General features: G+C 37.6%; 1 protein-coding gene across 1 annotated transcript in view; it reads left to right on the top strand.

The window, feature by feature from the left end:
* Positions 1 to 23559, top strand: part of ARID2 (AT-rich interaction domain 2) — a 207613-nt gene that overhangs the window by 147386 nt on the left and 36668 nt on the right. The window contains exons 15-16 of the mRNA XM_069584502.1: positions 251 to 3111; positions 12186 to 12334. Of these exons, the coding sequence (XP_069440603.1) occupies positions 251 to 3111; positions 12186 to 12334 (3010 nt within the window). The remainder of the gene's footprint in view (positions 1 to 250; positions 3112 to 12185; positions 12335 to 23559) is intronic.

Genomic DNA, 23559 nt, shown 5'->3' with positions numbered 1-23559 from the left:
TTTATTGTGATTAAATATTATCAATTTAATAAGAAGGCTAAATGAAAACATGTATTATATACATTTAAGATGTATGACTTGTCCTTGTTTTTCAGTAACATTTTATTTCTTATTCTATTTTATCATATTCATATAATGCAGAGTTGTTAATTTCTTAAAACTGTTTTCTCTTGAAATTAAGTAAAATAATTTCTACATGCTGCTTTTCAGTCATTTCACTGTGAATTTTAACTTTTCCTTATATTTTCAGGAATCCCTCATGGACCACAAACTGTAGGAAACCATTTTCAGAGGACTCCTGTTACCAACCAATCTTCAAGTTTGACTGCAACACAAATGTCTTTTCCAGTACAAGGTGTTCATACTGTGGCACAGACTGTTTCAAGAATTCCACCAAATCCTTCAGTTCATACCCACCAGCAGCAAAATGCTCCGGTGACCGTCATTCAAAATAAAGCTCCAATTCCTTGTGAAGTTGTTAAGGCTACAGTAATCCAGAACTCTATACCCCAGACAGCAGTTCCTGTTAGTATTGCTGTGGGAGGAGGAGCTGCACAGAGTTCTGTGGTTCAGAATCATAGTACAGGGCCACAGCCTGTTACAGTTGTAAATTCCCAGACACTGCTTCACCATCCATCAGTAATTCCACAGCAGTCTCCATTACACACAGTGGTACCGGGGCAGATACCTTCTGGCACTCCTGTTACAGTGATTCAGCAAGCTGTCCCACAGAGTCATATATTTGGCAGAGTTCAGAACATACCAGCATGTACTTCTACAGTTTCACAGGGTCAACAGTTAATCACCACATCACCCCAACCTGTACAAACTTCATCTCAGCAGACATCAGCTGGTAGCCAGCCACAGGACACTGTTATCATAGCACCCCCACAGTATGTAACGACTTCTACATCCAATATTGTCTCAGCAACTTCAGTACAGAATTTTCAGGTAGCTACAGGACAAATGGTTACCATTGCTGGTGTCCCAAGTCCACAACCCTCAAGGGTAGGGTTTCAAAACATTGCACCAAAACCTCTCCCTTCTCAGCAAGTTTCATCAACAGTGGTACAACAGCCTATTCAACAGCCACAGCAGCCACCCCAACAAAGTGTAGTGATTGTAAGCCAGCCAGCTCAACAAGGTCAAACTTATGCACCAGCCATTCACCAAATTGTTCTTGCTAATCCAGCAGCTCTTCCAGCTGGCCAGGCAGTTCAGCTAACTGGACAACCAAGCATTACTCCATCTTCCTCACCATCACCTGTCCCAGCTACTACTAACCAGGTCCCTACTGCCATGTCATCTTCTTCCACCCCTCAACCACAGGGACCACCTCCTACTGTCAGTCAAATGCTGTCTGTGAAAAGGCAGCAACAGCAGCAGCATTCACCAGCACCTCCACAACAGGTACAAGTACAAGTTCAGCAGCCACAACAAGTACAGATGCAAGTTCAACCACAGCAAACGAATGCAGGAGTTGGTCAGCCTGCTTCTGGTGAGTCGAGTCTGATAAAACAGTTGCTGCTTCCAAAGCGTGGTCCTTCAACTCCCGGTGGTAAGCTTATTCTCCCAGCTCCACAGATTCCTCCCCCAAATAATGCAAGAGCTCCTAGTCCTCAGGTGGTGTACCAGGTGGCCAATAACCAAGCAGCAGGTTTTGGAGTGCAAGGGCAAACTCCAGCTCAGCAGCTGTTGGTTGGGCAGCAAAATGTTCAGTTGGTCCAAAGTGCAATGCCACCCACTGGGGGAGTGCAAACCGTGCCCATCTCGAACTTACAAATATTGCCAGGCCCGCTGATTTCAAATAGCCCAGCAACCATTTTCCAAGGGACTTCTGGCAACCAGGTAACCATAACGGTTGTGCCAAATACAAGTTTTGCAACTGCAACTGTGAGTCAGGGAAATACAACTCAGCTCATTGCTCCAGCAGGAATTACCATGAGCGGGACCCAGGCAGGAGTTGGACTTCAGGTGCAAACGCTTCCAGCCACTCAAGCATCTCCAGCTGGACAATCATCTTGTACCACTGCTACTCCCCCATTCAAAGGTGATAAAATAATTTGCCAAAAGGAGGAGGAAGCAAAAGAAGCAACAGGTTTACATGTTCATGAACGTAAAATTGAAGTCATGGAGAACCCGTCCTGCAGACGAGGAACCACAAACACCAGCAATGGGGATACAAAGGAAAATGAAATGCAGGTGGGAAGTCTTTTAAATGGAAGAAAATACAGTGACTCAAGTCTACCTCCTTCAAACTCAGGGAAAATTCAAAGTGAGGCTAATCAGTGCTCACTAATCAGTAATGGGCCATCGTTAGAGTTAGGTGAGAATGGAGCATCTGGAAAACAGAACTCAGAACAAATGGACATGCAGGATATTAAAAGTGATTTGAAAAAACCTCTAGTTAATGGAATCTGTGATTTTGATAAAGGAGATGGTTCTCATTTAAGCAAAAACATTCCAAATCACAAAACTTCCAATCATGTAGGAAATGGTGAGATATCTCCAATGGAACCACAAGGGACTTTAGATGCCACTCAGCAAGATACTGCCAAAGGTGATCAACTAGAAAGAACTTCTAATGGACCTATATTAACTTTGGGTGTTTCACCATCTGTGAGCAGTATACAGGAGGCCTCAAATGTGGCAACACAGCAGTTTAGTGGTACTGATTTGCCTAATGGACCTCTAGCTTCAAGTTTGAATTCAGATGTGCCTCAGCAACGCCCAAGTGTAGTTGTCTCACCACATTCTGCAACCTCTGTTATACAGGGGCATCAAATCATAGCCGTTCCCCACTCAGGATCAAGAGTGTCCCATTCTCCTGCCCTGTTGTCTGACGTTCGGTCTACAAATGGCACAGCAGAATGCAAAACTGTAAAGAGGCCAGCAGAGGATAATGATAGGGAAACAGTCACAGGAATTCCAAATAAAGTGGGAGTTAGAATTGTTACAATCAGTGACCCCAACAATGCTGGCTGCAGTGCAACGATGGTTGCGGTGCCAGCAGGAGCAGATCCAAGCACTGTAGCTAAAGTAGCAATAGAAAGTGCTGTTCAGCAGAAGCAGCAGCATCCACCAACATACGTACAGAATGTGGTCCCACAGGTGAGTCATTCTCCTGTCACATTTCTCTTGAAAAATCCTGATGCGTAATTATGATTTTAGGGGGAAATGCACTGTTCTTCCATGTTTTACCTTGAAAAGGTAATTGGGAGGACCTTTTCCGGGGATGAGGGAGCCCGGTGGGCTGCCGTCTATGGGGTCGCACAGAGTCGAACACGACTGAAGCGACTTAGCAGCAGCAGCAGCAGCAGCAGCAGCAGCAGCAATGTACTCAGGAGAAGGCAATGGCACCCCACTCCAGTACTCTTGCCTGGAAAATCCCATGGATGGAGGAGCCTGAAAGGCTGCAGTCCATGGGGTCACTAAGAGTCGGACATGACTAAGCAACTTCACTTTCCTGCATTGGAGAAGGAAATGGCAACCCACTCCAGTGTTCTTGCCTGGAGAATCCCAGGGACGAGGGATCCTGGTGGGCTCTCATCTATGGGGTCGCACAGAGTCGGACACGACTGAAGCGACTTAGCAGCAGCAGCAGCAGCAGCAGCAATGTACTCAAGCTGTCATGCTTTTATTTTTCTCTGTTCTTTGTTGAACAATTTTCAGTTGTTAACTTAAACACATGATTCATGGAAGACAGTTTTTTTCCCGTCACTGAGGTGGGGTGGGAGAAATGTGAAGGTTCAGGAGGTAATACAAATAATGGGAGCAGCAGGTGACTCTTCCCTTGCTAGCCCATGGCTCACCTCCTGCTGTGCCACCTGATTCCTAACAGGCCACTGACAAGGGGTTGAGGACCCCTGGTTTAAAGCATTTTTCTGTTTTGTTGTACATGCAAATTAGTAATTTTGTAGAGCCAAGATAGAGAAATACTTGTCATCTAACATTTTAGGGAGTATTTTTAAAATATAACTGGTTTTGTTTGGGAGAGGTTTGCTAAGAGTACACCAGAAGGGAATTTCTGTATTTGATTTTGACATGAGTGTATTTTTGAGGCTTCTTTCACAGAACTTTTATAAAAAAGTTAATTCCATAAGAATTTTATCAAGTGTGTTGTTATTATCTTAAGTATTAGTTGCCTTTATTCTTTAAAAAGGTTTATTTCTTATAATTTCAATTTGTTTCAGCTATTCTGGTATTTAAAATTTTGCGTCTCTTACTCCTTTGCTCTATTTATCCCCTTTTAAATATCTACTATCCCCTCTCTGCATGCCTCAATAAATAAAAGTGCTTTCTAAAATCAGTGCTAATGAATTGAGGATCCAATCAGCCTATAAAGATTTTAAGGACGGTCTTCTGTACTGTTTCCTGGATTACTACTACTTCATTCTTTGCTTCCTAATTACTACACAGCCAGAGCCTTCTGTGACTGTTGCCAGCTCTGCTCGCACTCTTCTGTCTTGGGCTTTTTCTCTGCGCTTCTGATGATGACAGCAGATTGTGTTGGTATTGATACAATCTAGATGACAAGAGAGGGGTGGGAGTAGGGAAGCAAAATGGAAGAGGAGAAAGCAAAGAATCCCTTGCTTAGAACATCATTCACTAATGTGCGTCTCTCTTCATGTGAATGGGTAAAGCTGGACAGTACTGCTCTGAAAACATGAGTTTTTTAATTCATATTAGTATTGCTTAGGTCTACTTCAAGGTATCTAAATAGGTTGAGGATTCTTCAGTGTATATTATGTACATGGCAATAATTAATATGGAGTTTTTGTGGAAAATACCAAGTCAATTTTATTCAAGCTTCTACAGGTTGAGTTTTTCATTTATTAAAGCACGTGAAAAAAATTTTTAATAATGCAATATCTAACATATACTAAGCATTCAGCACATTTTTTAAAATATTTAACAATTTCCCTGTTTATCTTATGTGTTCCACTTTTTTTAGATTCCCTTGTAATCCTAAAGAGTTAAGTTGACCAAGCCAGATTAGAGAAAACCTCCCTTACCATGAAATTACTTCATCCACCCTTGTTTATTGTGTCCTTTAACCCTCTAGTGTGATTATGTTCAATAATGATACCTAAATAACAAAAAACAAGCAATACTAGCTAAGACTAGGACCTGTGTTAGGAATTTTACACTATTTTGTCATTTGATTCATAAAGAAACTCTAGTAGGTAAACATTATAATTTCTATTTTAGAGAAGAGGCCTCACAATGCTAAATAATTTGCCAAGGTTACCAACTAATATGAGGTGGTACAGGACTGAAATCTGGTGGGTCTGAAACCAGAGCTCATGCTCTTAGCCCATTTGCCACTATTCTAAAAGATTTCTTTGTAAAATCCTAGATAATCCTTTTATATATAACATTATTTTAATGACTAGGTTATAGGATATAAGTATCACTGAAAGATAATTTCAGGATTACAATGCTAGAATTTAACATACTGGACATATACACATCTAATTCAAACCATAAAAGCAATACATTTTCAGTTCAGTCACTCAGACATGTCCAACTCTTTGTAACCCCATGAACCGCAATATGCCAGGCCTCCCTGTCCATCACTCCTGGAGTACACCGAAACCCATGTGCATTGAGTCGGTGATGCTTACTCCTAATCTAAAAAATGTGTATAAACTTTTATGTATTCTCCCCCAAGAATGTAGTTTATTTCAAACAGCTGTAGTCTTTATTTTTGAAGTTGGTATTTTGTTGGCACGTAGAAATGTAAAACTTTGCAAGGAAAAAGAGATATAGCATACATACATGGTGTATATAAGAATAAGAAACAAACAAACAGGATATCTGTGTATAACTCTTAGCACAATGCCTAATACACAGTCTGGCACTCAGTAATGGTACAAGTATATTTTTCTCTTTGGTGGCTCGCACAGTAAAGAATATGCCTACAACACAGGAGACCCAGGTTCAGTCCCTGCGTCAAGAAGATTCCCTGGAGAAACGAATGGCAACCCACTCTAGTGTTCTTGCCTGGAGAATCCCATGGACAGAGGAGCCTGGTGGGCTATAGTCCATAAAGTCACAAAGAATTGGACACGACTGAGCAACTAACGCATAGGTTTCCTTTGAAGGGAGGCTGTTGGACCTTCTTAAGACCTTGTTAATAAAAACCATTTCCACTGTTGCCAGATTCTTTAAATTTCTTTGTATAGTCTTAGAATTGCATTTTAGACCTTGGTTTAATACCATTTTACCCAGTATTTGATTTGGTACTTTAAATGGGTAGAAGAAATAGAGGAATTTAAATGTGATTTTTTTTTTTTAAGCTACATTTTGTTACTTTATAGCATTTCAAGGGGTGGGGATGTTAAGGAGGTACCTTTACACCAAGAAGGAACTTCTAGACTTGCAGAATGCTCCGGGCTGGAAAGACTGCAGGGAAATACCCCTGCTGAGAATGGCCGACAGATAATCCTTCCTAATGCTGTTGTTATTTAATATTTCTTTTCTCAGTTTTGTTCCTTCTCACCCCCACTAATTAGCTGTATTAATTTTATTACAGAAAAGATACTAGGAACACATAAAGGGGAAAGAAATATGAAACTAAATGCTATAACCATGTATTTTATATTTAAATGGTATTTAGCTGAGTATGAAATAACTGTACTTAACTTCTCCAGTATTCTTGCCTGGAAAATCCCATGGATGGAGGAGCCTGGAAGGCTGCAGTCCATGGGGTCGCTGAGGGTCTGTCATGACTGAGTGACTTCACGTTCACTTTTCACTTTCACACATTGGAGAAGGAAATGGCAACCCACTCCAGTGTTCTTGCCTGGAGAATCCCAGGGACTGGGGAGCCTGGTGGGCTGCCGTCTATGGGGTCGCACAGGGTCGGACATGACTGAAGTGACTTAGCAGCTTAGCAGCAGCAGCAGTACTTAACTTCAAGGTACATTTCTTTATTTATAACTACTTATTTTCAATCTGCCACAGTATGGATACTATTTCTGAGCCCTGCTTTCTTCCACTATTCATGAAATCGTATCTAGATTGGCATATAAGATAATAAAAATGGAAAAAATTAATTATACTTAACTGAAGACTTGTCTATTTCAGAAGCATATAAAACACATGTTGAATGTATCTGTATCTGTTCATCCTATGATCTGATGTCATGCCTGATTATACTTATTCAAGGCATTTTATAGATGCTGCTCCTTAGTTTCCTGTCCTTCATATATGAATCCTTTTTGAAATGGTGCTAACATTGAATATGGATATCTTCCTGGTCCCTTTCATTCTTTCATAAAGAGTTTAAAAAGTTACCCAGCCCATCGGAAAGCATATCTGTAATCTCAGGGGGGCTATGTCTAGAAGATCATTTTAGCAAGAGTCACAGGAATGTCATTTCAATTTTTTTGAAGCACATTACTGCTCAGATTTGTAGACTAGTGTTGAAAGTGAAAGAAAGTGAAGTCTCTCAGTCGTGTCCGACTCTTTGCGACCCCATGGACTGTAGCCTACCAGGTTCCTCCATCCATGGGATTTTCCAGGCAAGAGTACTGGAGTGGGTTACCATTTCCTTCTCCAGGAGATCTTCCCAACCCAAGGATTGAAGCTGGGTCTTCCATAGTGTAGGCAGACGCTTTACCGTCTGAGACACCAGGGAAGCTAGTAGAAATTGTAATGATTAAGGAAATCATTAGCCCTAAATGATTTTTTCATTTACACTTCAGTGTGTTCTATTTATAAGATAGACTTTGTGTTGATTGTCTAGTTATACTTAATAAGACGACTTGGATAGGTTACGAAAATGAGGGAATATTAGAGCAGAAAGAACCTTAGATACTATCTTGTCCATAACCTTTTTAAAAGAGTTGAATTAACTTTCCCACATTCAACAAAGATCTCTTTTCCAGTGATTGTCTTAATTCTTTTCTGTAAAGATGTGCATTTTGTTTAGACTAAGTGTAACCTCTTTAATACCACATTTAGAATAAATTTAGTTCTTGTTCCTTACAAGCGTTTAAAAGTATCTCTACTTACCCCTTAGAGTATATTTTCCTAATTCTTTCAATTAGACCTTAGGTGTTATAGTGCCTGGTTTATTCTTCATTAATATATAAGTGTTTAAGAACCTCAAATCCCAAGTCTTATATCAGAAAATAACATCAGTACAGTCTAGAAGTTTCAGCCACAGTTTACTCTTGTAAAGATGTTAAAGGAAGGCAAGATTATAATTTCTTATTTTAACAAAAGGAAATATCTTTGCCAAAAATTAAATTGCTACATTAACATTTTAGATAATTTTACATTAAAAAAGGAATCACAGAATTATTTCATATTCTTTGTATAATTTTACTTTTCTGGTCACACACTACTAGAGAGGTACTAGAATACGAAAAGTTAGTTCTTCAGTAGAGCAGAACAAAGAATAGTATTGAACAGTATTCCTCAGGAGTGATCATTCCAAAAACATGATTTTGAGACTACTTTTACATTTATATTTAAGTTAGGGTTATGGTTAATGATCAGGCACTTTTACATCCTAAAAGAAATATATTTTGCATTTTATGTAAAAGACCTAGTTCTTAAAACATAATTTAAGTAGTACTTTAAAGAACAGTGAGTGTAAACAAACTATTAAAAATTAGTTTTATTGAAAGAAATATGTAATTTTCTAATATAGGAAAAAATAAAAAATACTACTTCCAGTTCAGTTCAGTCCAGTCACTCAGTTGTGTCCTACTCTTTGCCACCCCATGGACTGCAGCACGCCAGGCTTCCTTGTCTATCACCAACTCCCAGAGCTGCTCAAACTCATGTCCATGGAGTCAGTGATGCCATCCAGCCATCTCATCCTCTGTCATCCTCTTCTCCTCCTGCCTTCAATCTTTCCCAGCATCAGAGTCTTTTCCAACGAGTCAATTCTTCACATCAGGCCGAAGTACTGGGGCTTCAGCTTCAGCATCAGTCCTTCCAATGAATATTCAGGACTGATTTCCTTTAGTATTGACTGGTTGGATCTCCTTGCAGCCCAAGGCACTCTCAAGAGTCTTCTTCAACACCACAGTTCAAAAGCATCAATGCTTCGGCACTCAGCTTTCTTTATTCCAACTCTCACATCCGTACATGACTACTGGAAAAACCATACCTTTGACTAGAAAGACCTTTGTTGGGAAAGTAATGTCTCTACTTTATAATGTGCTATCTAGGTTGGTCATAGCTTTTCTTCCAAGGAGCAAGCATCTTTTAATTTCATGGCTGCAGTCACCATCTGCAGTGATTTTGGAGCCCAAGAAAATAAAGTCTCTCATTGTTTCCATTGTTTCCCCATCTATTTTTCATGAAGTGATGGGACCAGGTGCCATGATCTTAGTTTTCTGAATGTTGAGTTTTAAGCCAGCTCTTTCACTCTCATCAAGAGGCTCATTAGTTCCTCTTCACTTTCTGCCTTAAGGATGGTATCATCTGTGTTTCTGAGGTTATTTGTACTTCTCCCGATAAAGTAAATATACTGCTTTATTCAAAGAAAATGCGAGTCTTGGAATTTTTCATTTGGTATTTTCTATAAGTAGTTTAATTCATTTTGTTTTATTGATAAATTTAGCTCTTTTTTTGTTGTTATTTGTTTACTTTTTATTGTGAAAATTTTAGACATACACAAGATGAGAGGCTTACTGGCCTTCACCCAACCTTAGCCTTCACCCAGCTTTAAATAATGTTACCATTGCCTTTCTAGTTTCATCTCTTCTCACTACTGATTTTCCCCTGCAGTAAAGTAAGTCCCAAAGATTTTAAGTTACTAATAAATACTTCAATATATATTTATAAGTATTTATAATACCAAATCATACCTAACAAATCTTAATATTGGATGACACTTAGTTTGTTCTTAGTCTTTAAAAATGTATTTTTATAAATTTTGTTTGAATTAAGATCCAGAGAACACCAGATGCAATATCTAAACAATTTTCTGCGCATTGCATTTGGTTAATATGTCTTTTATTCATTCTTAATTGAACAGTTTGGATTAACTTCAGTCATCCTTGCCACATCCTCATAAATCATGAACAGTTGAGGCTAAATACCCTGTTTCCCTGTTATTTAACTTTCCTGTATGACACCAGTTAGAGTTCTACAATGAAGAAAAAAATAGGATAAAGCTTTGTTAGTATATCAAAAACAAAAATAAACCTAATTTAAAAGTATATGACAAGCTAGTCAGTAAAATACCTGGGGTAAATGGTAATAGTGTAGGGAACCAGAAAGTTCATTCTGAGGGAATTTGATAGCTCTGACAGATTTACCCTTTAATTATAATTCTGAGGTTATATTTCTGTCACTCTTCAATATTTGTGTTTGATTCAAACTGATCCTCTTGATTACACCTACTTACTGGAATTTCATGGATTTTTTTATGCAGTAGTTTCATTTCAAGGAAACAGTTAGACTTTTTTTTTTCCTGGTAAATGGATTGATTCTGATGTTATTCTTCCCTTCCTTTCTCTCTGATCCCAACCCCTGTGTCTGCTCTCTCACTGTTAGTTTTTATGACTTTAAGAATTCACAGGTGAATGATTGTCAGATTCTTGTTCCAGCTTTAAGTACTGCTAGATAATTTAACTGTTGCTAGATAAGTAACTTTAACTATTGCTAAATAATTGCACTTGCTGATCTGTTCTTGTCCCCAAAGTGAACTCATCATCTTTCCTCTAGAATATGGTTTCACTCTGGACTTCTCTATTAACATAAATAATAATAGTAACAGTTGCCATTTATTGAGAATCTAGAGCTAGGCTCTTCATGTAGAGTTTCTATAGTCTTCCTACCATCCGAGAAGTTAGATTTTATTATACTTTCCGGATGAGGGAATTGAGAATCAGAGATGTTATGTAGTTTGCCCAGGGTCACATAGCTGGTTAAAAGGCAGATTAAAATTCTGAGTCCTGTTCTGTCAAGCTGGAAAGTCTAACTTCTAGCCATTGATACCTGTACTGCCCTAAAATGCATGGTTTTCATGCGTGTATATATTTTCTTAGTAAAAATAGTAGAAAACCGTAAGAATGAAACTCTATTATAAAAACTTCAATCACATCTCAAAGTAAATTTTTTTTTCCTTAGAGCTTAGAACTCAAAAGTTCTTATGACTCCACATTTCTAAGAACCTTCACTCTTGGCACTTTATTCTTTTCCTTTATTCATTTTTATGCTATAGCCTTATCTGTTTCTGTTTTGTCTATTTTTTTATAAAGTACTGTGACTTTCAAATAAGAGGTTTTCAGCAATTTTTAGCTTAGTTTTGCTTCACTGTTTCCAATATCACTTTATAAATAAGCAAATACATTTAGTATTTTCCCAGAGTTTAAATGTATTTCCTCTAAACAATACTTTGAAAATGGTATGCTAATCATGTCTGTGAGGAATTTAACATTTTTTTTCCTTTGTGCCATGTATGTTATGAATGAAATCTGAGTTAAACCTCAAACTGTATTGTTTCAAATTGTGTTTTAAGCTACATTATAATTATTATGTGTTTTTCAGAGAGAAAAGGATGGGATATAAAGGAAAAAAAATGTAGCTAATATTTAGAAAGTTTATGCATACAATAAGAATCCTTTTCTTGTATAATCCATCAAAATGTATAACAGACCACCTTTAAAGATTGAAGTTGTTAGTTAAAATAGCTTTTACTGCAAAGTAATATTTACAACATTTTACTTAAACGGTTACATCATTCTTAACATCTGAAATTCCCTTTGATTTTTACTATATATGGTTTTATGTTACTCATTACAATCTTAAAGGAGATATTATACAAAGAAATAATAATTTACAGTTGATTTTTTTTCTTGTGAAGGATATGTTAGTAAATAAAATGGGTACATTTATAATTTTTCTCTGTTTAATCTATAGTTGTATTTCTACCCAATTTTATCAATATAAAAATCTTTAATTCTAAGTTATGTGTATTCTGTGACAGTAAGAATGCAGTCTTGCCTTTGTGATTCATATAAAATGAATTTGACTTCTTAAATGTGTTTCTGAAATTAGTTATCTTCTTAAAGAGTATCCAAAAGATAAAACTCCCAAGTGTGAATGTTACTTTGAAAGTGCATAACTATCACTGTAATCAAATTCACAAACCTGTACTATATGAATGTTTTTCAGTGTCATTTCACAAACTGTGTGGTTTGTCTTTTTCACAGAACACTCCAATGACACCTTCACCAGCTGTTCAAGTTCAGAGCCAGCCTAACAGTTCTCAGCCTTCTCCATTCAGTGCATCTAGTCAACATGGAGATCCAGTGAGAAAACCTGGGCACAACTTCATGTGTCTATGGCAGTCTTGTAAAAAGTAAATGGCAATTTTATTTGATATATATAAATGCTCTTTTTTTCTGGAATGTCTTTGTATTTAAAGTTCTATTTATGATTTCATGAAAATTTTCTTTTGAAATCACTAACTTTTTAGCAAAAATATTTTATGTTGAAAGTAATATTTATGCAGATCCAGTGTTACCTAAAGAAATTTTTAATAAATGTTGGGAAAAGCTTCATTGCCTTATGGTAGTTACCAGAGAATGTTTAACTATTAGATTTTAACAAAACAAAATCAGCTAAGAATTTTATGTCATATTTGGCTATGAAAAGAAATTTTTTTTGAAAAGAAGTTTTTTAAAGTGTCTTGCAGTTAGGGGCAGCCATAAGATTTCTATATAACAGACACTTAAAGATATCTGTTAGGAAGAATGATTTGTCTTCAATTTAACTTTGAGGTGGACACACCATGAAAATTTTTAACGTTATATTATCTCACAGTTTAACTAATATTTGGAATTGAATTTCTTAAACAAGGCTTTCTTAGACTTCAAGGAGAACTTGAGAATAATACTAAACTTGAGAGTAATATTGTTTAAACTAAAGTCTCAGTTCCTTTAACAGTATTCAGCTAAGAATCGTGGCCTTGTCACTTAGAGCTCTAAGACTATGGTGCACAAAAATATCCCTCATTTTTTTTTTTAGATATCAAGATTCCATTTTACTTTTCCTAACAATAGCAGAAATTACTATGTCCTATTAAAAATTATATTTCCTATTCATAATTTTTCTGATATAGACGTATTTCATATATAGATTTGTTGTAAGACTGTGGCTATCAGTGTAGCCTAGGGATTATTGATAATATGCAGAATTTCTTTGGACAGTGCTTACCAAACTTTAAATCTCAACCCATTAGTGGGGTATGAAATCATTTTGGCAAGTCTACCAGGAGGGTTTTGCTTGTTTTTCTTTTCAATGAAAAAGTGAATAAAATATCTCAGATTCCATTATGTTGCTAGGGGTAAGTATTGTTTTCATTTATATATGTATATAAGTATGTATATCTAGACTGTAGTGTAAAATCTGTCAAAAGGGTTTTTTAAAATTAGTGCTTTAGGTTTCTTCTCACTGTTTCTTTCAGTTATTTAATAACTTTTCAAATGTTTATGTTGTAAGTTAATTTGCACTTTTTCCCACTGATGTCAAATTCTATACTTTCTAAGATTCTTGTTTTTGTTTTTCATCTCAAGATAGTAGCTGAAGGAGTAGGTAGTCAGTTCATGCTATTTTTTCACTAAAACGTTTGGGTATAGCTTCTTTAGATGAAGTGTTGAGAGTATTTAAACAAAAAAAAAATCACTGAAAGGGCTAATCAATCTAAATGCATGGCTGTTTCCCATCTTATTAGTAAGATTGTTACAAAATTTGAATGGTATACCTGTCTTTTTAAGTCTTTTCAGAAAAATACTCAACAAGACTTCTTAGACATGGTCAATTTTGAAGTCATTTTTATATACTGCATTGATAATTAGTTGAGTTTGATTCTGCAACTATTTATTGAGCACCCTCCAGCAGGGTTCATGTGTTAGGAGGTAGAGATATAAAGATCACTCTCAACTTTTAGGGAAGCACATGCAAAAAACAAATAAATGACAGTGTAAATAAGTACCATAAAAATAGTTTCTATGTTATAGCATTATTGGCTGTATAACGAACAGAATGTAATGCTGGGATGGTTAGAAATGTTTCGTTATAGACATTACTTTTGAGTTGGTTCTTAAAGTATGAGTAGGAGTTCGTCATGCAAAAATAATTTCATTCATAATAGCAAGTGCAAGGAATTATAGAAGGAACTATTTATGCCCAGGGAACTGTGAGAAGCTTAGGATATCAAGAGCACAAGGACATGAGGAGAGTAAAGGCTTTTATTACACTTGACCTTTCATATCTTCAGGGCTTCCCAGGTGGCTCAGTGGTAAAGAATCTGCCTGTAATACAGGGGATGCAAGTTCAATCCCTGGGTCAGAAAGATCCCCTGGAGTAGGTAATAGCAACCCACTCCAGTATTCTTGCCTGGGAAATCCCATGGACCGAGGAGCCTGGTGGGCTAATGTCCATAGGTTTGCAAAAAAGTTGAACATTGACTTAGCAACTAAACAACAACTTTATATCTGCACTTGAAGGTTCCACCAAACAGGAATTAAAATACTCTCCAAAAATTCCAAAAAGTTCCAAAAAGCAAAACTTTGCTCACATGATGGAAACTATTTACATAGCATTTACATTGTATTTACAGCTGTTTGCATAGCATTTACATTGTATTAGGTATTATAAGTAGTCTAGAAATGATTTAAAGTATACAGAAAGATACTCTTAAGTTGTATGCAAATACTTCACCATTATATATAAAGGACTTAAGCATCTGCAGATCTGAGGGGAAACGTGGAATCAATCCCCATTGGATACCAAGGGATGACTGTTCATTTTTAGTTTAAATTGAAAGTGGAAAAATATATGTAGTAGCTATTGTCACTAAATAACTATGCTCTGATTTCTTTAATATCCGATCAGAAATATTAAGAATCTTCCTTGATTCATTCAGATTTAGAACTAAATTATATCTTTCACCAATAAATTATTGTGAAATGCACTACTCGCCCTTACATCACATGTTAGTAATTTTTTTTAATCTGCAGGCATATATCTCTAAAAAATTAGGATATTACTCTTTAACCATAATTTATAACCCTGCAGAAAAATAACATTCAGTTCAGTTAGGTCACTCAGTCATGTGCGACTCTTTGCGACCCCATGAACCACAGCACGCTAGGCCTCCCTGTCCATCACCAACTCCCGGAGTCCACCCAAATCCATGTCCGTTGAGTCGGTGATGCCATCCAACCATCTCGTCCTCTGTTGTCCCCTTCTCCTCCTGCCCTTAATCTTTCCCAACATCAGGGTCTTTTCCAATGAGTCAGCTCTCCGCATCAGGTGGCCACAGTATTGGAGCTTCAGCTTCAACATCAATCATTCCAATGAACACCCAGGACTGATCGCCTTTAGGATGGACTGGTTGGATCTCCTTGCAGTCCAAGGGACTCTCAAGAGTCTTCTCCAACACCACAGTTCAAAAACATCAATTTTTCAGCACTCAGCTTTCTTTGTAATCCAACTCTCACATCCATACATGACCACTGGAAAAACCGTAGCCGTGACTAGATGGACCTTTGTTGGCAAAGTAATGTCTCTGCTTTTTAATATTCTATCTAGGTTGGTCATAACTTTCCTTCCAAGGAGTAAGTGTCTTTAATTTCATGGCTGCAGTCAGCATCTGCAATGATTTTGAAGCCCCCCAAAATAAAGTCTGACACTGTTTCCACTGTTTCCCCATCTATTTGCCATGAAGTGATGGGGTTGGATGCCATGATCTTAGTTTTCTGAATGTTGAGCTTTAATCCAAATTTACCACTCTCCTCTTTCACTTTTCATCAAGAGGCTCTTTAGTTCTTCTTTGCTTTCTGCCATAAGGGTGTTGTCACCTGCATATCTGAGGTTATTGATATTTTTCCCAGCAGTCTTGACTCCAGCTTTTGCTTTCTCCAGCCCAACGTTTCTCATGATGTAGGGTAACATGAAGTAGGGTGACAGTATACAGCCTTGATGTACTCCTTGTGCAATTTGGAACCAGTTTGTTGTTCCATGTTCAGTTGTTCCATGTCCAGTTCTAACTGTTGCTTCCTGACTTGCATGCAGATTTCTCGGGAGGCAGGTCAGGTGGGCCGGTATTCCCATCTCTTTAAGAATTTTCTATAGTTTATTGTGATCCACACAAAGGAAAGCAGAAATAGATGTTTTTTCTGGAATTCTCTTGCTTTTTCCATGATCCAGTGGATGTTGGCAATTTGATCTCTGGTTCCTCTGCCTTTTCTAAAACCAGCTTGAACATCTGAAAGTTCATGCTTCATGTATTGCTGAAGCCTGGCTTGGAGAATTTTGAGCATTACTTTACTAGCATGTGAGATGAGTGCAATTGTGAGGTAGTTTGAGCATTCTGGTATTGCCTTTCTTTGGGATTGGAATGAAAACTGACCTTTTCCAGTCCTGTTGGCCACTGCTGAGATTTCTAAATTTGCTGACATACTGAGTACAGCACTTTCACAACATCATCTTTTAGAATTTGAAATAGCTCAACTGGAATTCCATCACCTCCACTAGCTTTGTTCATAGTGATGCTTCCTAAGGCCCACTTGACTTCACATTCCAGGATGTCTGGCTCTAGGTGAGTGATCACACCACCGTGATTATCTGAATCATGAAGATCTTTTTTGTGCAGTTCTTCTGTGTATTCTTGCCACCTCTTCATATCTTCTGCTTCTGTTAGGTTCGTACCATTTCTGTTCTTTATTGAGCCCATCTTTGCATAAAATTTTCCCTTGGTTTCTCTGATTTTCTTGAAGAGATGTCTAATCTTTCCCATTCTGTTGTTTTCCTCTGTTTCTTTGCATTGATCGCTGAAGAAGGCTTTCTTATCTCTTCTTGCTATTCTTTGGAACTCTGCATTCAAATGGGTATATCTTTCCTTTTCTCCTTTGCTTTTCTCTTCCCTTCTTTTCACAGCTATTTGTAAGGCCTACCTAGACAGCCATTTTGCTTTTTTGCATTTCTTTTTCTTGGGGATGGTCTTGATTCCTGTCTCCTGTACAATGTCATGAACCTCCATCCATAGTTCATCAGGCACTCTGTCTATAGATCTAATCCCTAAATCTATTTCTCACTTCCACTGTATAGTCATAAGGGATTTGATTTAGGTCATACCTGAATGGTCTAGAGGATTTCTCCATTTTCTTCAGTTTCCATCTGAATTTGGCAATAAGGAGTTCATGATGTGAGCCACAGTCAGCTCCCGGTCTTGTTTTTGCTGACTGTATAGAGCTTCTCCATCTTTGGCTGCAAAGAATATAATCAGTCTGATTTCGGTGTCGACCATCTGGTGATGTCCATTGCTTCAATTTTGTAAGTTATTCAAATAGGCGCTTAGTGTTTACATTTTTCCACTTGTCTTCTGTTTATTTGGAGTTTGAATTGGAATGCAAGATTCAAACATTGAGGTTGAAGAGGGTGAGGTTATATCTTTTTTAATCTGTAGATAACCCTCCATCTCTCAATTTTTCTCCTCACAGTTTTTTGTTGGTAAAAGCAGGTCATCACAGTCTGATTTTGCTGCTATTGTGTAGCATGTTACTCTGACTTTGAATTTTCTATATGTTAGTAGTTAGATCCAGATGTTTGATAAGATTCCATTTTGATTTTTGTGAACAGCGTTTTAGAAATGGCACTGTGTACTTCATCAGGCAATAGGTACTATCTAGTGTCTCTTTTTGTGATACAAACAGCCATTGAAAATTATGGCCTAGATACATTTTTTTATTGTTATAAAATGTAAAGTTTCCTTTTTACCAGTTGTCTGATTTCTCTGAGGAATAGTTTTTAGAGAAAAAGCCAGATTATTGAATATTTCTCTTATTTACCAATTTTCAAAATAATGAGTTGTTTACTAACTGCACAAAGGTGACTATGAGATGAGGTTTGTTTTTTGTTTTTAATTTGGTTTTTGATTTTAGTATTGTTGTGAATGAACTTGTGAACATAAGCATATTTGAGATACTTCAATCCATTGTAGATACTATATCCTTCTTAATGTTCAGATTGTCCCATCTTTGGCCAGTGAAGGCCTGTTCAAGCTGGATGTGATCTTAATTTGTCTTTGATAGCTTCCTTTCTCCCTGTTAGACAAAATGTTCTGGACTTAACTATGGGGAATCAACTGTTTCTCCTAGGACAGGTCAGTTCAGTTCAGTCTCTCAGTCTTGTCCAACTCTTTGCAACCCCATGAACCGCAGCACGCCAGGCCTCCCTGTCCATCACCAACTGCTGGAGTCTACCCAAACCCATGTCCATTGAGTCAGTGATGCCATCCAACCATCTCATCCTCTGTCGTCCCCTTCTCCTCCTGCCCTCAGTCTTTCCCAACATCAGGGTCTTTTCCAGTGAATCAGTCTTCGCATCAGGTGGCCAAAGTATTAGAGTTTAAGCTTCAACATCAGTCCTTCCAATGAATGCCCAGGACTGATCTCCTTTAGGATGGACTGATTGGATCTCCTTGCAGTCCAAGGGACTCTCAAGAGTCTTCTCCAACACCACAGTTCAAAAACATCAATTTTTCAGCACTCAGCTTTCTTTATAGTCCAAGTCTCACATCCATACATAACCACTGGAAAAACCATAGCCAGGACATCTGATATCTTTTTATGGGAAATGATATTTAATCTGGGCTTCAGGAAGTATCCATTGGTTTTACATTGGCTATCGTTTCTAGTACTTTTCAGTGAAGAGATTAGAAAAACCATGGTTCAGAAAAACCATGTTTCGTGTTCAGAAGGACCTTCTCAACTCTTAGATCGTAAATTACATATTTTGTTTTCTTTTGGACTTTAATATTTTAACTTTTTGATCCATCAGTAATTTAGTTTCTGTGTAAAGTGAAGTATGATTGTTGTTTTCCAAATGACTAATATTTGACTAGTTCATTTTTCTCTTAGGTATTTGAATGGCCACCTTTGATATGTACTTAATTTCTGTAGGGCTTCCCTGGTGGCGCAGAGGTTAAAGCATCTGCCTGCAATGTGGGAGACCTGGGTTCAATCCCTGGGTCGGGAAGATCCCCTGGAGAAGGAAATGGCAACCCACTCCAGTATTCTTGCCTGGAGAATCCCATGGACGGAGGAGCTTGGTGGCCTACAGTCCACAGGTTGCAAAGAGTCGGACACAACTGAGCGACTTCTCTTTCATTTTAATTTCTGTATGCTTTTTCTGTTTCTGAATTACTTGCTTTCCCAGTGGTCTCTGTCCTTATCATACTGTCACTTTCAATTTTGATGTTGGATGGCAAGTTCCTCCTAATTTCCCTTTTCAGTGTTTTTTCATTTTTTCAAGCACTTACCTTGTATCAGACGCTGTTAATTTTCAAAATTAAAGTGATATATAAATCAGACTTGGTACCTACACAGATATTTAGCCTGTTTTCAAATGAACTTTAGAATTTCCAGAGATTCCCTCAGGGAAGCATGTTGGGATTTTTACTTCATTGAATGGCTATTTTTGTTTGTTTTTAGGTAGTGAATATTTTTTCAATATTGATTTTTTTTTTTCCTTAGGAAAAAAAAGTATCATTCCATGGTATTATAGTCTTTTTCAACCCAGTAGAGCTTTAATATTTGTTCCCATAAATTCTACAACTTTTGTAATTTTATTGCTAGTCACAGTTCTTATTTCTTGTTATCCATAAATGATCTTAACTTCCACTATATTTTTAACTGGTGGTTGTTTTCTGTATTTATGCCTTAGTTAGTCCTCTCATCCAGTTATAATATATAATGTTTCCAGAACAGCTATATAATCAGTTCAGTTCAGTCACTCAGTCTTGTCCAACGCTTTGCAACCCCTTGAATCGCAGCATGCCAGGCCTCCCTGTCCATCACCAACTCCCAGAGTTTACCCAAACTCATGTCTATCAACTCGCTGATTCCATCCAGCCATCTCATCCTCTGTCTTCACTATCCTATCATCTTGCCGTTTCATACTGTTCATGGGGTTCTCCAGGCAAGAATACTGAAGTGGTTTACCATTCGCTTCTCCAGTGGACCACATCCTGTCAGACCTCTCCACCATGACTCGTCCGTCTTGGGTGGCCCCACATGGCATGGCTTAGTTTCATTGAATCAGATAAGGCTTTGGTCCGTGTGAGCTATATAATAGTAGTGGTAATATTTATCTTATTTCTTCAAAAAAATTCATAGACTTTTAAAAAACTTTTAGTTTTAATTGAAGGATAGTGTTGCTCATTCAGTCGTGTTTGACTCTTTGTGACCCCATGGACTGTAGCTCACCAGCCTCCTCTGTCCATGGCATTCTCCAGGCAAGAATACTGGAGTGGAGAGCCATTCTCTTCTCCAGGGGATCTTCCTGACCCAGCGATTAAACCCAGGTCTCCCACGCTGTAGGCAGATTCTTTGCTGTCTGAGCCACTGGGGAAGCCCAGTTGAAGGATGATTGGTTTACAATATTGTGTTGGTTTCTGCCATACAGCAGCGCAAATCAGCCATAGCTATACATATGTCCTCTCCCTCTGGAACCTCCCTCCCACCTCCCACCCCATCCCACCGCCTAGATTGTCACGGAGTCCCAGTTTGAGTTCCCTGAGTCATATAAGAAATTCCCACTGGCTATCTATTTTACATATGGTAGTGCGGATGTTTCCGTGCAGTTCTCTCCACTCGTCCCACCCTTTTCTTCCCCCTCTCCTTGTCCATAAGTCTGTCCTTTATGTTTGCATCTTCATTGCTGCCCTGAAAATAGATTTATCAGTGCCATCTTTCTAGATTCCATATATATGCATTAATATACAATATTTGATTTTCTCTTTCTGACTAAACTTCACTCTGTATGATAAACAGACTCTAGGTTCATATTCCTTTTTATGGCTGAGTAATATTCTGGTGTGTGTGTGTGTGTGTGTGTGTGTGTGTGTACACACATATACCACAGCTTCCATGTCCTAGCTATTGTAAATAGTGCTGCAGTGAAAACAGAGGTACATGTGTCTTTTTTCAGTTATGGTTTTCTCAGGGTATATGCCAAATAGTGGGATTGTTGGGTCATATCATAGTTTTATTGCTAGTTTTTTTTAAGGAATCTCCATACTGAATGGACTGTTTTTTAAAGCAGTTTTAGGTTTATAGAAATGTTGAACCTATAGTGCAAGTTTTCTCATATACTTTCTCTTCCTTGCACAGTTTCCCCTAATATTAACATCTTGAATTAGTGTAGTATATGTGTTATGATTGATGACTAGAACTAACTGAGCCCATAGTTTCCATTAAGATTCACTCTTTGTGTCATATACACTTCTCTGGATTTTGACCGTGCATATCATGTATCTACCGTTAGTGTGGTACAGAATATTATCACCACTCTGAAGATCTTCTGTGCTTCACATATTCATTTCTCCTCACTGCCTCCCTTTCTAACCCCTACTAAATACTGATTTTTTTTCCCACTATCTATATAGTTTTGCCTTTTCCAGACTGTCATGTAATTGGAATCATACAATATGTAGCCTTCTCGGATTGACTTCTTTCACTTAGCAATAAGTATTTAAGGTTCTTCCATGCCTTTTGTGGCTTGATCACATTTTTATTGCTGAATGATACTACATTGTATGATGTACCAATTTGCTTACCCATTCAACTATAGAAGGACATTTTGGTTACTTTGGGTTTTATAAATAAAGTCACTATAAACACTTGTATGCAGGTTTTTGTATGGACATACTTTGTCAAATAATTTGGGCAGATATTTAGGATTACATTTGCTCGATCGTATGGTAATACTATGTTTAACATTGTAAGACACTATCAAACTGTTTTCCAAAGTGGCTGTGCCGTTTTGCATTCCACCAGTAATGAAGGAGAGTTCTGTTGCTCCATATCCTCACCAGCATTTGATACGGTCAGCTTTTTTGATTTTAGCCATTCTATATCTCACTTTAATTTGCATTACCTTAATGACAAAAGATGTTGAGTGTTTATGCTTATTTACAATTTGTGTATTCTTTTTGGTGGGGTGCCTGTTTAGATTTTTTATTCATTTTTTAATTGGGCTGTTCACCAAGTTTTTAGTAATCCACTGGTATTAAATTTTGTCAGATGCTTTTTTTATATCTGTTGATATAATTATACAATTTTTCTTCCTTAGACTTTTGGTATGGTGGATTAGATTAATTAAATTTTGAATATTGAACTAGCCTTTCAAACCTGGAATAAATAAATATTTTTTTTCCAGCTTTCTTTTAGATACTTATTCAGGGCTTCCCTTGTGGCTCAGCTGGTAAAGAATCTGCCTGCAGTGCGGGAGACCTGGCTTCAATCCCTGGGTTGGGAAGTTTCCCTGGAGAAGGGAAAGGCTACCTACTCCAGTATTCTTGCCTGGAGAATTCCATGGATTATATAGTCCATGGGGTTCCAAAGAGTCGGACTTGACTTAGTGACTTTCACTTTGACTAACAATTGGCCTCAATGGCTTAGCGAAGGAGTAAAGCAGGGTAGGGGGCCACACTGACAAAGCGAGTCATTCATTTCCTTCACTTTTGATTAGTATATAGTTCTTTTTATACATCGCTTGCTTTGATTTGTGATTGTTTTTCACATCTGTGTTCATGAGAGATACTAGTCTGTAGTTTTTCTATCTTTGTGTGATTTTACTACTACAGTAATTCTAGCCTTATAGAATGATTTAGGAAATATTCACTCCACTTCCCGTTTTCTTGTAGGGATCCTAGAAAATTGGTATCATTTCTACCTTAAATGTTTGGTAGAATTCACCAGTGAAAACATCTAGGTCTAGTGCTTTTTTTGTCTTTGGTAGGTTATTAATTCAATTTCTTTCAGATTATTTTCTAATCCTTGTGGAGTTTTGACAGATTATGTCTTTTTTTGTTCCACTTCATCTAAGTATCAAATTTGTGGCATAAAATTGTTTATAATATTCATTTATTATCCTTTTTATCAGGGGTCCTCAACCTCAGAGCCAAAGACTGGTACTGGTCTGTGGCCTGTTAAGAACCAAGCCACACAGGCCACACAGTAGGTAGCGAGTGACAGGCCAGCAAGTGACAGGCCAGCATCTGTAAAGTGAAGCTGTAAAGCTGCTCTCATCGCTTGCATTACTGCCTGAGTTCTACTTCCTGTTCATCGAGTTCATTAAACGTAATTTGCTTGAGTAATCTCAATACCTTCCCCAGTTCGTGGAAAAGTTGTCTTCCACTGAACTAGTCTTTAGTGCCAAAAAGGTTGGGGACCACTGTTTTTAATACCTGTGGGCTCAATAGCTATAGCCCCCCAGCCCCCTTATATCTGGTATTAGTAATATGCATTTTCTTTGACTTATTTTCTTGCTTAAGCTGGCTAGAGGTTTATCTTTTCCAGCTTTTGGTTTTGTTGATTTTCTTTCTTGATTGTCCATTTTCCTTTAATTGATTTTTGCTCTGATTTTTGTTCTTTTCTTTGTTTGCTTTGAGTTTACATCGCTCTTCTTTTTCTAGTTTCCTAAGATGGAAGTTTAGATTATTGATTTTAGATGGTCTTTTCTAATACATACATTTAATGCTATAACTTTTCTCTTTGTATTGTATTAGCTGTAGCC

Source organism: Ovis canadensis, chromosome 3 (genome assembly GCF_042477335.2).
Source record: "Ovis canadensis isolate MfBH-ARS-UI-01 breed Bighorn chromosome 3, ARS-UI_OviCan_v2, whole genome shotgun sequence".
Classification (NCBI taxonomy): domain Eukaryota; kingdom Metazoa; phylum Chordata; class Mammalia; order Artiodactyla; family Bovidae; genus Ovis; species Ovis canadensis.
This window is presented reverse-complemented; position numbering and strand designations above follow the sequence as displayed.